Source organism: Haliaeetus leucocephalus, unplaced genomic scaffold, assembly GCF_000737465.1.
Source record: "Haliaeetus leucocephalus isolate CR32 unplaced genomic scaffold, Haliaeetus_leucocephalus-4.0 Scaffold587, whole genome shotgun sequence".
NCBI classification, from domain to species: Eukaryota; Metazoa; Chordata; class Aves; order Accipitriformes; family Accipitridae; genus Haliaeetus; species Haliaeetus leucocephalus.
The window spans coordinates 7,112,877-7,128,141 of record NW_010973023.1 but is presented as its reverse complement, the minus strand read 5'-3'; the positions used below and the strand labels follow the sequence as shown (position 1 = coordinate 7,128,141).

General features: G+C 37.0%; 1 protein-coding gene across 1 annotated transcript in view; it reads right to left on the bottom strand.

The window, feature by feature from the left end:
* LOC104838333 (dynein heavy chain 5, axonemal-like) overlaps nt 1-15,265 on the bottom strand; it is a 170,630-nt gene that overhangs the window by 124,660 nt on the left and 30,705 nt on the right. Inside the window, exons 22-32 of the mRNA XM_010578013.1 lie at nt 12,141-12,348; nt 11,244-11,331; nt 11,001-11,124; nt 10,722-10,885; nt 9,473-9,565; nt 8,159-8,362; nt 6,250-6,330; nt 5,762-6,166; nt 5,482-5,600; nt 3,104-3,240; nt 1,885-2,047 (exon numbers count right to left, since the gene is read on the bottom strand). Of these exons, the coding sequence (XP_010576315.1) occupies nt 1,885-2,047; nt 3,104-3,240; nt 5,482-5,600; nt 5,762-6,166; nt 6,250-6,330; nt 8,159-8,362; nt 9,473-9,565; nt 10,722-10,885; nt 11,001-11,124; nt 11,244-11,331; nt 12,141-12,348 (1,786 nt within the window). The remainder of the gene's footprint in view (nt 1-1,884; nt 2,048-3,103; nt 3,241-5,481; nt 5,601-5,761; nt 6,167-6,249; nt 6,331-8,158; nt 8,363-9,472; nt 9,566-10,721; nt 10,886-11,000; nt 11,125-11,243; nt 11,332-12,140; nt 12,349-15,265) is intronic.

The window sequence follows — 15,265 nt, the reverse complement described above, 5'->3', positions numbered from 1 at the left end:
TTTCTCCAGCTTTAAAGAGAATGGCTTGATACGATAATGCTAGCAAGCCTGCCAAAGGAAGGATAGCACTGGTTTAGACTTGTATTACAAAAAAATATTTACTGCCTATTGGTGGTCACCTTTCTCCAAATATAGCTCAACACTTGAGAGGAAAAAATAGTCACATGTGAAGTAAAAAGAGAAACACATAACTTTCAAAACTGTTGTCACGCAATGGCTTCCTTCAGAGTTCCAGTAGAAGAAAGCATAAAGAGAGTCCTACCAACCTGTAAAATACAATTAACTACAGAAAAAATGATGATGCAGATTCCAGAATTCTACTGAAATGAGATCAAGCCTTACAGATAGTGTCCAAATGCAGAAGTACGTATATTTCACATACATTTATTTTTACTATTATTATTTTAAAAAAAAGGACTTTTTTTCAAATTAATGACTAGAAGACAGTTCACTCAGTTTCCCAAGAAAAAGAGGAAAACCTGCACCCCACTTCTTCAGTGTGTACAGAAATGGACCCTGCTAAAATGGTGACACACTCAAAATACCATATGACTAAAAATCCTGAGCAAATGTAACTTTTCCTATGCTTTTCAAAGATTTGGGATGAGATGAAAAACACAGATTTGATCTCAATCTCTTGAATAATACCAAAATGTAAGTGAAATCTCTCTCAGGTCACATTGGAGAATTCAAAACCAAAAGCTGATCAGAACTACTGGTGAAGCAGAGAGACACACACACTAGTTGTTCCAGAAGAGATGCTCTGCAAAAGAGAAAGCTCTTTATATTGAGTATGAACTTGTCTCAACAGAACTCACTGAGAAAGTGATCAGGGCCACTGTGTAAAGAGATGAAGAAAATGCTTGTACAAAAGTAATATAAGATAAAAGAAAACAGAGAGACAGTTCACATCTTTTTTCCAATAGATATGCACAGGATAAAAATATTGCACATTTATTTTCGAACTTCTGCATGTAATTTGGTTTCCATGTATATTCTGTAATTCCCGTTAAGAGTAAAACATAGACTGATACAGATAACTACTCTAAAGGAATGGATGCACGGAATACTTAAGACTGGCATATAGACTCTCCACGTTTGCATGTAACAAAATTCCCCTTTTCTAGCAATTCTGTCCATTCTCCAGTGCCAGGAATCAGAATTCAAAGAAAGCTGACAAAGGGGAAACAATCCAAACCCTGTTGTTTCATGAGCCACTCCCTCTGACAGAAGTAACAAGCTGGGTCAGGGAAGTCTTGCAGACCCAGCCACAGCTGTTCAAAAACCAAAGGTGCATCTTTACCAACACAGTAGAAAAATTCCTTTGACTTCAGCAAAGCATGGTTTCACCTAACAGTTATTTTGCATGTAATGTGGAAAACATTATTCCTCTCAAACCTCATAAATAACCCCTCAGAATTTAGTGTGGCTACCTACCCTTCTTGAAATAACAATTTCAATACATAAAAATGCACAGAAGTAGACAGTAACTTCAAAATTCTGTCTAACATCACGGACTAACAATTGATTAGCTGTAAACTAAACCACTGAGAAGGTAATATATGAAGATCAGCTATGAAGGTTATTTATACTTACAACCACCTTGCCACAGGTTTACGCACCTTATTTATTAAGTAAGCTACAACCTACCATGTTGGTATACCCCAACAAGCCTAAAGTGACTCGCCGACGGAGCTAAGTAGGGTCGTGCACTACCTGCATACTGCACCATAGTCTGCAACTAGTGCAGCTGTGCTGAGCACTTGAGCAAGCCTGAGCTTGAAATAAACCAACAGATTTTTGCCCTTCAGAGCAATTTTCACAAGCTAAATAACAAAGAAAGCTGAGAAATAAAAACTGTATGCACTTCAATAAATAACTTACTTGTTTTGAAAATCCAAAAGTTCACTGTTAATTTTTTCAATATTTAAATCATTCCAAAGTATTTCATTGTATCCGTCGATACTAGCAGTAACTGAATTATAAAGACTGTAAAGTTTCTGAAGCAATGAAAGCTCACGTTTAATTTTGTGCAGTTCAGGATACTCTGTTTCAAATTTTAAAATAAGAAATTTGTGAATGTTAATTAGGTACAACTGTATTCATGAGCATAAAAATCCATGTATTTCTAAAATTGGTATTTAATAAATGTATGAAATCAGACATGCAGTCTTTTACATAGTGTCTGGTAAGACAAACTTTTCAGTTACATTATCAAAGAACATCAGATTTAGATGCATAGTAATTGTTTATATTGCTGATTTTTTAATAAATATTCTTCTGCAATGGTAGACATAATCTTATTAGGGCGGTGCTGCACCTCTCTCTGTTAGGGAGATAATGTTGAAAAAGTAGCTGAAATGGCAAAGGAATGCACTATAGTTTTAGACAAGTACTAAAATATCCCCTATCTCAGTTTGCACTACTTAAGAGGCAGGGTTTGGGGATGGGGGGTGTGCTTTCAAAATAAAAATATACAGTATGTTACACAATACAAGTATTTAAAATGGACCTCCTTAATGGAAATGGTTTATTTAGCTTCCCTCATATCTTTGGGAATTCCTAGTTAAATATATCATGATTATTGCATATGTCTTCAGACAGGAAAATGTACTGAATTTAGTATGCACAAATTAATGTGCTTATCATACATTCTGCTGTAACTTTAATTCACACCACAGTCTTCCAAACTTGAAGCGTGTCTGAGCAGGAGACATAAGGATATTACAGATCAGTTGCACAGCCCAAGGGAATTCATTATATATCTGGAGCAGGGACAACTGCAGTACCTCGGCAGCATGTTTCCCAAATTTGGGTATGGAAGAATACAGACAGGAGATGCACTTAGCTCTGAACAGAAAGAGCAAGAGAGCTAAGCAGCTAGACCCTGAGATACACAGAACGGTGCAATATTTTTCCATCTGATGTTTATGTATGTGCAGACTGAGAGCCAGTTTCACACAGCTGCTTTTCATAGGAAAGACAATGATAATTTACTGCAAGGAGGTTTTCTACAATGAATCCAGCACTGAATGCATTTAGCAGGACCCACAAGAAAAATTTAATAGCCTAGACCAGGTATCCATACCCCCTGAGAAACTACCTGTGATAGGAAGACCAAATAATTCTTCCCCACCAGAAAGAGAGATATACTTCCTCCATAGTTCATCAAATTTGGCTTGAAAGATCTGTAATCTGTCACTTGCTTCATGGGGAGGAACATTCTCCTCACTGGGGCCCCTGTAAAAAATAAAACAAATTCAGTGCAAGTATCAACCATACAGGTTTCACAAAGCAGCACAACAGAACCCAGACCTTACTTACTAAACAGTATTTAATATTTTCTAACATTTTTTCTAGAAATTTTCACAAAAGACACTAAAAGAGAAAATGCAAAGTATATTGTGTCCCAACATTACATATTGAGTAGTCCCTGAAAGAAAACCCAATTTACTTTCTAATAATAAAATTCATCTGGGTTACCAAACATACTACAAACAGCTAAAAAGATCTACAAATGTTTTGTCTTTGTTATTTTCCATTTCTTCTGTAAAATACATTTTAATGATTATTTTCATTTATATTCTTAAAAACGGAAAGACAGCAGGTATATAATTCAGGGGTGAAAACTGTGGTAGCTGATACTAGAATCATAATTAAGCACTCAGAAAAATAACAGAAAAAAATACAGTTTTGCCCTAATGAGTACATCTCAGCTGGAGGACTGGGTGTAATCCCCAGCTCTCATGCCTGGGACCAGTTCTTGGCTGCATCATAGTATTTTGCGAGGAGAAATGTAAGTATGTTGTCTTCTGTTGTGCCATAGTTAGTTCTAGAAGAAATACAGGCACATGGGCATCAGAGAGCAGTGCAGGCTGGCTTCCTGGCAAGGAAAATGGAACCATGAGATGAAAGCAGCAACACAGCCAGCAGATGCAGCCAGGACCTGGTCCCATAGTACCTGAGCAAGGAGAGCAAAGCAGGCCTGGGGATGGTAGTCAGATTCAAATGAGAGTCCAGATCTTTAGATGAGTCCACAATAATTACATGGGACCAAGGTCAAGCAGGGACGAGGAGTGAGGAAGTCAGGGTCAGAAGCAGGTCTAGTGAAGGTAACCAGGATGATACACAGTCCAGCGGTCACCAGGCTGTTCTGAGATCAGGATGAGAAGTGAGTCTGCGCGTTGGAACCCAGGTTCAGCTCGGTAGGCTCCATGCCCAGGCACGGGCATGGCTGCGACAGAGCTGGAGCTGTAGGTCAGGTCAGGGGGCCAAGCAGTGAAGCCTCAGCTTTAAAGCAAATCCCACAGGAAGGGATGTTGGCCTTGCTGAGGCTTCCCAGCAGAGCTGCCTGGGACTGCTCTGCCACCGAAGGAAAGGGGAAGCCCTCAGGCGCTCTATCCCTAAGCTGGCCCCGAGCCCAGGCAGCTGAATCTCCAGGAGGGGGGATGTTTTCAGGGTCCCTACAACTGCTAGCAGCCACAGGGTGTTTCCATTAATTCCTCTGGACAACTCTGAGAGCAGAACTGCAGACAGGACTACGCACGCATCCCATCCGAACCGGCAACTTCGTGCTCTAGCAGGTTCCTTTTAGGTGCAAATTCACCTTGTGTCTATAGCTGGAGTCTTGAGGCACACGCAGAAATGCACTGCTGCTGTGCCTGCAAGAAGTTTCACTCCCAGTGAAGCCAATGTTGAAGCCAAACACCAGGTTACCATTTGGACTACCTTGTTTGTAACACCAGTGCAAAGCACCTGCCCTAGGAGAAGAGTATATACTCCCCAAGGCCCTCCAGCAGTTTGTACTCTATGCATGCACTGAATTCTGTTCATAATAGCAGAGGCTGTACATAAAGCTGCTTCACACTGCCCACGGGCTATAGGTGTGCAGTGCATGCCTACGGTCAGGTGCTGACATGAACTTCATTGCCAAAAAACAAACACTGTGCATGTATTGTCCTAGAACCATAATGAATGACAGCTAACCAAATTCTGTCTTTCCTTCTTTGTTGCTAATGTAGAAGTGTCCAATGAAGCACATATACCCCAAATTTAAATTAAAAAAAAAAAAGCCAAAGCTTAGAAGTAAGACTAAGTAAGACCAGTAAACTTAGACATACCCTGAACTGGAATCTCTACTCACAACCAAGGCACTACTTACATAAAATATCTGCTTAAGTGCTTTGTTGAGTTTAGAACACGCCAAAAAACTTTAAATTTGGATCTGCACTGAGAATTTGATTTTTTTTCCCCCCCAACCTATTAACACTTCTGGAATTTCACTGACCCTAGCATTGAAATTATGGGAAAGAATCTGTGGCAGTATCTGCCCGTCTCATATTATTCTGAAATTAGGCTTTTTTATCAACTGTCATATATATATTAAGGCTGTGCTGTGTTTATTTTCTGAAGACCTTTAGATACACCATTTTTGAACAATCACTAATGAAGCATAATTGTATTGCACCACAGGTCACCTACTTTTCATCATAATCTTTGTAAAATTCTGCAGCATCAATCTGGAATTTTTGGACACCACTCAGTAAATCCGTTTTCATGTCTGGCTGTACCTTCAGCAGCAAGTCCTCAACCTGCAGTGCCTACATGCAGACAAAAGAGGCAAAACAGGCAGAAAAGAGGCAGGAAAAAAAAGCACAGAGTTTTAAGTAAGAAAATAGTTTTGTTCTAGCATTTCAACATTAAAAAGGCTGACAATAACTTTGCTATATATATGATTTGAGAAATAACACAGCTATGATACCTGTGTGTTTAGGTTCTTCCAGGCATAAGCCAATCCATCAACCCTTTCTGTATTTCCATCTTGAAATAGCAGATTGTATTTATGAAGCACAGAATAAGATTCTTCTATAGGTCCAACTGTCAGGTCAATTTTAATCTCATTCTCTCGAATTTCCTTTAGTGCTTCCATTGCTCCCCGTACATCATCAAGGTCATGGATAGGTCTGCTTAATCTCTTGCTAACATTTTCAATAAATGAATAAATTTCATCCATGTCTGTGGCAGACTTTTTATTCAAAGCTAATCCAAATGTTCTTTGTCTTGAGCGGCATTCCTGAATTAAGGCTATTTTCAATGACTCTGTTGCAATATCCACTGATTCCAGCACACAGTGATTTGGCAGTTCTCTGATTTGCATTTCTAATTGCTGAGACAAACACAAGTGTTCAGCTTTTAATTTCACTACAATTTCTCTGAACAGTTAATTTTTATTGAAGATATAATACTTACAGAAAAGTATCTGATTTGAGTTTGGAATTCAGCCATTGTTGGTTTAGTATCTATAAATTCCCTCACTTTTTCCTCTGGATCCTAAATAAAAGAAGTTTATTTTAATTATCATTTAGCATTGGTATTACAATAACCTACAGGGGACCCAGTTGCCTGAGGTATTGTGCAAACACAAATGATCCCTCTCTAAAAGAGCTTAAGATAAAAGCATTAAGATCAAATTGTTTAACTTGAACTGCTTTTCCCGACTCTTACTCTTTGTACAGTACTCTTTAAAGCACTTGAAATCTATCTGTAACTCAAAAACCAACACAGATCAGGATATCCCCTATGCATCCAAATATTACTACAAAATTTACAATGTAGCTGCTAAAACTTTGCTGGAAATACTTCCTTCCCAGTCTCTCTTCTGCCTGCAAACCCCCAAAAGCAGCTCACATCCTCTAAAAGGTATTGAAATGGTAGTGATTGTATTCAGCCACCTTCACTCTTCCTGAAACAGTATATTTAACTGCAGTTTCTACCTACAAGTGGCCGGGCCATTTGGAGCAAGCACAGTTTGGCAGGGAAGGATGGATCTAAGGGAAGAGGGGGCATTTAGCTTGTTGAAGCTTGTTTAAAGGCAATAGAGCACTGAGCATCCTTCCTTTTCATAAGGTAGGCCAGTCTCTGCAGAGGTGAGAACTTCAGTGTCACCAGCTCAATAAATGTGTTAGATTCTTGATTCAATTACAGACAAATGATCTTCACCCAGTTCAATGACATTCACCTACAGTCTACACTGTGAGGTCCCTGAGAAGCTGTTCTGGGTTCTCTGGCCAATAATGAATTACCAGTGACAGTTCCCAGTGGTCCTACAGAAATTATAAAGATGGGGGAAACAGTGCCAACTCCTAAGGAATTTTAAGGTTAAGGAGCAGATTAATTGACTATTTTAGAAGATTTTAGTAAACAGGAAACATTATCATGCTATTGCAACATCCAGTCTGACTGTGCCTTGTCTGGGTGAAATGACATACCATTAACATGTGGTTAGCTCAAACAATATCTCCAAAGACTGAGGTAACTAAGCATTAAGATTTGGAACCCCAGAAGCCATGAAGAGGTGAAAATGCCCTGCCTTAGCCTGAACTCTAACTGCACAAGAGTCAGCTGTGGGAACGTGGTCACCTATGAGTTGGTTTAGGAAGGGGAAGTTAAAAATAGTGAGCAGTTACAAAGGTAAGATTACTCCTGTTTTGGTTGCTTGTTTCTCAGACTGACTAAAGCACCTTTGATAAGTAAGACCAGTAGTTGTCCATCCACACAGAGTTGAGTTTCACTAGTCAGAATGTACACAAGGTTATATTTCACAAAGTATCTCCTGCCAAAACATTCCTCAGAGCTTTACCATTTATGACACCGGACCCACTTCCTAATGAAGACAAATCCATCAGCCCAGATTCTCTTCTGCTTTGGAATCCTTATTACTGGAAAGATTTCCTAGATTTAGTATCATTTTTGTGAAAAAATAGAAAAGCTGCTTTCAGCAGTGGTTGATGAAGAAGAACTAGTCAGTTTAATATTCAAGAACAGTTCTGTAGTCTGTAATTTCTCAGAGATTCTGCTAAATTATTCTTTTTTATAATCTATGGAGACAAGATGCTGTCAGAAAGATTCATAAGCATATGAGAGCATAAGCTGGTTCATGCTCCAACATTCTCTTTTGTTCTTCTGCTTTCTTTCTCAGATGGTTTAATGAGAAGTTCTGGTCAACACAAGAGTAGACAGAGGAGGTGTTATGGGTATACGGATTCTATCATGAAACCAATGCTTCCTACTGAGCACACAGTCTCCTTACGCAACCCAAACCAGTTTATTTAGAAGATTTCACTATATAGCAACATATTTTATTAAATATGTATTTAACCTTGTTCCAGATGCCTGAAAATTCAGAAAAGCTGTTCAGAAGATCCGAAACTTCAGTTTTAAGAGACGAAATAATTGTATTTAGTTGGATCACCACTTTGTTCACATCCTTATGCTCGATGATCTGCTTGTCTAAAGGTTTCAGTACCACCATCCTGGTGAGTTTGCTCTCATCACCTAGCTCTACAGTAACAGCTTGTTCAACCTGGCATAAATTAAACAAGAAAAAAAATATGTCCAGTAGCTTTATTTCTTTTTTTCATTATGGAATGCCCAATAATGCACACAAAATAAGTGATTCTAAGAATAGATAGAAAGTGCAGAGAAAGCATCCACAAGGATACTCCCTGTTCATAGCTTGGATTTTTACAGAACTACAGTTCTAGTGTTAAAGCTGATTTTATATAAAAATTGCCACGTGAAGCTCTATAATAATCGTCTCTGAATGACATCTGTCAAATATGTGTCATACACAACTGTGTTGTTTCCTGCTCCTACACAACTGCTCAGGTCTTCCTGCTTTCTTTAGTGTAGAATTTTAGTCTATGCCCATTCTTGGCCACAAAAAGTCCTGGAGGCAGTGAAGGGTTTGCTGCTTGGAAATACGCAAGCAATTCTGCTTGAGGAAACTGAATTCAACCCACTCTTTCCTAGTTTGTTTTTTTATTTTTTATTTTCAGGACTTAAATGGGGTTTTTTTAATTAAAATTAGCTGATCTGTTTTAGGTCAGATCAACAGAATAGGAAGATATTTTTACAAAGACACTTTTCAGCACAGATCTACATAGATCTGTATTTCATTACCAGAGGAAAGAATTAAGGCCATTTGATTACCATCAACAAATTTCAGTTTCTGTCTATACCTCAGAACTTCCCAAGGTTTTAGTGCTCATTTTGATGCCAGTTAAAATATTTATATTGTATTTACTGTACCATTATAGGTGCTGTATGCAGCCTGAAAGTTTAACTTAAAATAAAGTTTTTGCCTGGGAAGACTGGTAATAATTTATACTCAGCTAGTAGTACCCGTGGATAATTCTCACACATTCTCTACAATATCATCATCATCATATGTAAACAGTATTTTTAAAAGATTTTTATTAAAGCAATTTTTGGTTTCAATATTAAAAACCACCAAACATAAGGTTTATGAATTATTGCTCTTATGTTCAATTACTTGGTATAGAGATTAAAAACTAGGCTTTCACTTAACAGGAAGATCCACCAGATTACAAGTATTGGTACAGAACATATGAGATCAAGAAATGTTAATTAAAATACTAAAATTTTAAAATAATTAAAACAAAATACTCACCTGCTGCTGTTTATGATGTAAGCAAGCAAATTTCCACAGGGGGATATGTTTGGCTACTGATAACATAATATTTACTGCTTTGTTTACAGCACTCTGAAAACAGCAAAACATTCACCTTGAGCACACAGATTATCACAAATAAGGGGGGGGGAGGGGTAAAGAAAAAAAGAAAAAAAGGATCCTCCAAACAACACCAGAATGGAAAAATTATACCTCTATCTTTACAGGAAATATTCTAATAAGCATGAAGTAGGATTACCGAAAACCCATTTTGTAAGGGGAAAGAGTACTCCATAAAGCTTTATCACAGTCCTGCTACATTTATGTGGTTTTCAAAGAAGGTAAGAGAGCTTTATGAACGGTAATCATGAATCACTGAGGATCATAATTATAGTACTATTTCCCCTTAAACTGGTTATAAACATAGTTATTTATCATTAATAATAATAGTTCTCACATTCACATTAGAATGCCTGAATATATTTGTCTGAATTTGTGATGGTATAGTCTATAATCTATACAGGCAACTATATAAATTATTGTATAACTTCTTCTATCTATGGTATTTTTAAATTACACTTAGTGGTCTGATTTCTTACTGACAACACCATGAAGGCTGCAAATGAAATCCGAGAAAGAATTCAACTACTGATTTTGACAGTGACAATGCTAAATGAAAAGTCCACAAATCAACACCATAAACAACTAATAGTTCATGAATAATTTCAGACATCATAGGAGACTGTAAGTACATGTGTAAGAATTTTGCTTAATTAGTATAAGTTTAAACGAGTGCTCAAATTTTTCCACAGTTTAGGGCTTCAGGCTGGTAATATTTTTCTTTACAATTCACTCCTGCAGAATTCTGATTTATGAATGGTGTTTTGAACTGACAACATCAATTTATACTCTGAAAGAGTTTAAGGAGACCAGGAAATCAAATCAGGTGGTATCAGTGGCATTCATTTTTATTTTTGCATTCACTTTGAAATGTTTGCCTCTAAGTAGAGGGTTGTGAACATGAGTTACTGAGATTTAGGAAAACAGTTCCTTCTACTGGCCTGCATAACAAACCTGATCAGTGGCTTCATGTCCTTTGCACCCAATGAGGTCACAAACTCAAGTGACTTTTAATTTTTTTCCCCTTCCTTTTATTTTTTATACCAGATTAAACTCGCACGTTGTTTTTAAACAATGCATTTATAAATGTTTTACCATAAATGACTGAGATGTGCAATTATTTTGTTACCTGAATATCTTCAAGACTTGGTCTCAGGACAACATTTGGAATAGCCAGTTGAATTTCAGCTTTGAACAAAGGAACCCTCTGTGTCTCTACGAACTTGGTCATCTGATACCTAGAGTCAACAATGCGCAATCGATGTCTTAAGGACTCTAAAGAAATCTTCATGCCTAAATAAATATAATATTTAAGTGAGGTTATATTTTTTTACCACAATAAGCTTGGGGAAAAAAAATCTTAAAATTATATTAAAAAATTAAACATATCTGAAAAAGACAGACTCACATCTGACCAAAGAGTCAGTATTCTTCTGACAAAGCTGTGCCATCAGATTATAGTAACTACAGGACAGGCATTCTTGGCAGCGTGTTTTCTGTTTCATATCAAGATGTGTACAGGCATATGAATCCTGAAGAGTTAAAGGGAAATTCTTAGGAAAATAACCTTATTATCCAGCACATAAGCAAAATATCAAGTATCTGACCAGGTTATAAAAGGTTACTTTTTACACTGTCATGGTCTTCTTACCTCCAGAGTTCTCCCAGCATCTGCTTTCAGCCTGTGCTTAAGAATATCTACCAGTTCACACGCAGAGCATTCTACTTGCTGACTCTGTCTACAAAAACAACCTTACAGTTACCCACAGGGAATCAAACATAAGGAATACTCTTTGCTGTTTTCCAGGCACATACCCCAGTCTCACTGCACTGTGAAGAATTGTATGTGCAGGGAAATACCCTTATACTTTTTAGTTTGTTCCTATTGCTTAGGCATACAGAGAATGTAAGCCATTAAGATATGCAGACTATCAAGAAACCCATTTGTCAGACTTATATCTGATTCAACTTGTCTTCATAATAATTAAAGAAAAATAAGTTTTTTTCCAGCTATGGTTAATAAAACAGGCTTATCATGACGATACAGTGAGATAATCCATGAAAGCAAAATTAGTAAAATAAAAACAACAAAAAAAAGTAGAAGGTATCTTATTTTGCACAGTAAGCATAGACGTCTTTTTGCAGAACAGCTGAACAACTATTCTGCTATAACATGGAAAATAAGCACAGGCCAAAAAGTTTGCAGCACCAGGAGAATAGGAATTCTTACATTAGCTAGCTAGCATTAAGGAACAAGCAATTAACATGGGGATGACATTTCAAGTCTTATCCATCTTCATTTTTCTTGCTACTGATTAGAATGCCATAAGAAGAAAAATATGAATGCTAAACACTAGAGATGCAATCTTTATCTGCTGTATTCAAGATACTTGGGAGTTTCTGCCTGTGTCCTAAGACTATCACCTTGCTTTAGACTAGTACTCTGTTAAAATAAAATTTTAAAAGTAAACTCCCTATGCATAAAAAAGTAATACGTAATAATCCCTCCCAAATATGGCCTTCAAATCTATGCAATGAATAAACCTACTGAGAAAGTTTGTGAGCAGTAGAGATAGCAAGCTTTTCTGTCTGCTGCAGGAAAGAAAGCACATCTATAGGTTCATCTTCTGGCAAAATTATCAGAGCAGTGTTCGACATATCCTCCAGAATTCTTTCAATTCTGCATTCCAGGGTATCAGCTGCTTCTTTAACTACATAGTCCAACTCCCTCAGGGTACTATAAACATTCTCAATAACTAAGGAAGGAAAAGAAAATAAAAACAAATCATGCTAAACACAGACCCCTTAAATCTCATTGTGTGCCAACCCCACCCCCCCCCCCAGTATTACAATAAAATGAGGATTTAATGGCAATTAAATATGTGATTAAGGCCTTGAACCAAAACACGATGAACTTACTCTACTTTGAAATCTTTAAATGAAACCATTTTATAATAAATAGTACAATAGCCTTCAAAATATCTCTTCTTTTTTGTATTAAAAGAACATTGTAATGAAAAGAATCAATGCAATCAGTGGAAAACAGAAAGAATACAACTGTCCAAAAATTATTTTGGTCCTTCTACATAAATCCACAGAGAAATCCAGTACTTTTATCATTGTAATTAACTTATAAATTTAATGGCTAAAATTCCTCCAGCCAAGATTATATACTGGTTAAACCACTAGATTTCTTCTTTCATGGTTTGACCTACCTTGCTTTGGAAAGAGATAAACTGAGTCCTTTCACACATGTGTTTATTAAACTAGGTAAAAATGACTGTTTCTGAATAAAGTGGTTAAATTCTTTCCCTGTCCTTCATACTTTCATTGCAAAAAAGAAAGAAATACATCATCTGACGCCCTTTGTCTTTGTTATTACCAGACAGTATCATTTGAACCACCAAGACACTTTCTTACTGTACGTATAAAGAAATCACTATGATATGTAAGATGCAGCAGTGTGACAGTGGTGTCCAACTGCCGATGCTTTAAGTGGAAAACATGATTTATTCCTGCTAGGAAATTAATGATGAAGCTTGTCTTTTTCATTGACCAAAACGGACAAATAATCCAACCAATTGCTTAGCTTTTTTTTTTTTTAATATATAAATTAGGTAGTCCTAAATCCTTTTTTTCACATTTCCTCCTGAGTTTTAGCCTAGAAGGCAACCATGGGCCCCCATACTTTGACATATTAGATGGAAATAAGGCACTCAAGACATTAAGCTCATGCATAGTGAGTTCAGCATATTGCTGGCAGGTCACAGTTATTTTGTATACTAATGGCTAATTTGTAAGTGTCCAACATACATTCTGGGCATGCTAGACATTGCACATCTTCAAAAAGACATGATCCATACACTCAAGAAAAGCATTCATTTCTAGGGACTGTCCCATTCCAGCTGCAGTAGCAGGAAACAGGAGGTAGCCAGGTACTCTTGCTGCATAACCTCTACCTTGTAACAAAGCCCAGTTTCCACCAGAGCAAATGCTGATCCAAAAAAACATTAAAACCTAGATTACAGCTATTCAGATACTTAACATATTGCAGATAGTACCTAAATGAATAAATAAAGAAATAATATTGTAAAGACCTTCCTTATGACGTGTTACTAAACTATGCAAAGCAAACAAAAAAATTCATTTTAGAGCTATAAAACAAACATAAAAAACCACTTCCCATTGTTTTTTGTGCTCTGGTCAGGCAAAGGTCAAGTAAAGCTAAATGGTGGCCAGCCCTATCTTAAGCACTGGTCAGAGCCATATGGCACAGTCACAAATGAATAGCTGCAAAAACCCATGCCCCATTTCATGTCCAGATTTAGGCTGCATCTGTTCCTGTTTATCTTGCTGCTTTTCATTTTGAAGAAGAAAAGTGAAAGCCTAACATCAGTCTACCCCAACTGAAAACCGATTTCCAAGCATGAGCTATTGTTTTCTCATGGAACTGCAACAGAACAGCCTTGCTAATGGTTTTATATATGTCCATTTAGATGACACTTTTATAACAGTTAATCAACTTTATGCTGCATTTGATAGGGATAAGGTTGTATCTTACTGGTTGTGTGGAAAAAGCTCAACATGTAATTGGGGATTAAAAACAAGTTTTCTTAGAAAAAAACAGGATTTGGGCAGAAATCTCCAAATACTATGTACCTCTTACTAATTTCAACCCTGAATTTAGACATGTCACTTATAGGATGTTCAGCATAAGTTATGAAGATTTTTCTATAGAAAGGATAAGACACATTATTAAAGCACCCCATGTCTGTTCTCTTGTCTTACACTCTTGTAGCAGTCAAGCTATCATTAACTACCTGAAGTGAAGAGGTCAGTGCACAAACACATTTTTTCATAGAGAAATAAAAACGGAATGCAGGCATGAGAATAGCTCTTAACTTTTTCATTATGTGGTCACTTACTTGGAGAAAGATTACAGAGATATTGATAGGGGGGAAAGAAGTAAAAATGCATGCTAATTTTGAAAGTGTGATGCAACAGCTTAAGCTTAGTAAATGAAAATGCATGCAATTCAAAAATGGAACTGCAACACAAGACATAATAATATGATGCAAGGTTACTCATGAAGTCTCCAAGAAAGCTCAAAAGTCAAGGCTCTACAGGCTCTCCCATCAAAACAGCAGTATGGATAGCAGTCAAACATGACAAACCACTTATTCAGTTACACAGCTGTAAATTAACTAATTTAGTGACCTCAATGTACTCTCAGCAACTGAATTTGTAATGCCTCAATTGAGAGAGGTGGGGGTGAGCAAAACCAATCCTTTTACAACACTAATTATTTTCTAGAAGTGAGGAGGCAGAAAGCCTCTTTCTTTAGGGGAAAAAAAAAAAAAAAAAAAAAAAAAAAAAGTGTGATAACTATTGTGTTTTTACATTTTTTTAGGACCAGAGCACTTATTCTCTCACTGCGCTCCTCAACAAGTCACTTCAATACAGTGACTAATAATGTTTTGTAGGATTAAGAAATTCTGACAAATTCCAAGAAACTGTGATTCTACAGTGATTTTGCTTCCACTTTATCACAAGAGTAAAAAGGGGTGGGTTGTTTATGTGGGAGGACATAAGAGTGGTAAAGGGGCATCACCAGGGAGAGACAAAAAGGATATGCCTGGTAAAGCAAATGACTTAACAAGGGCTGTTCAAAGA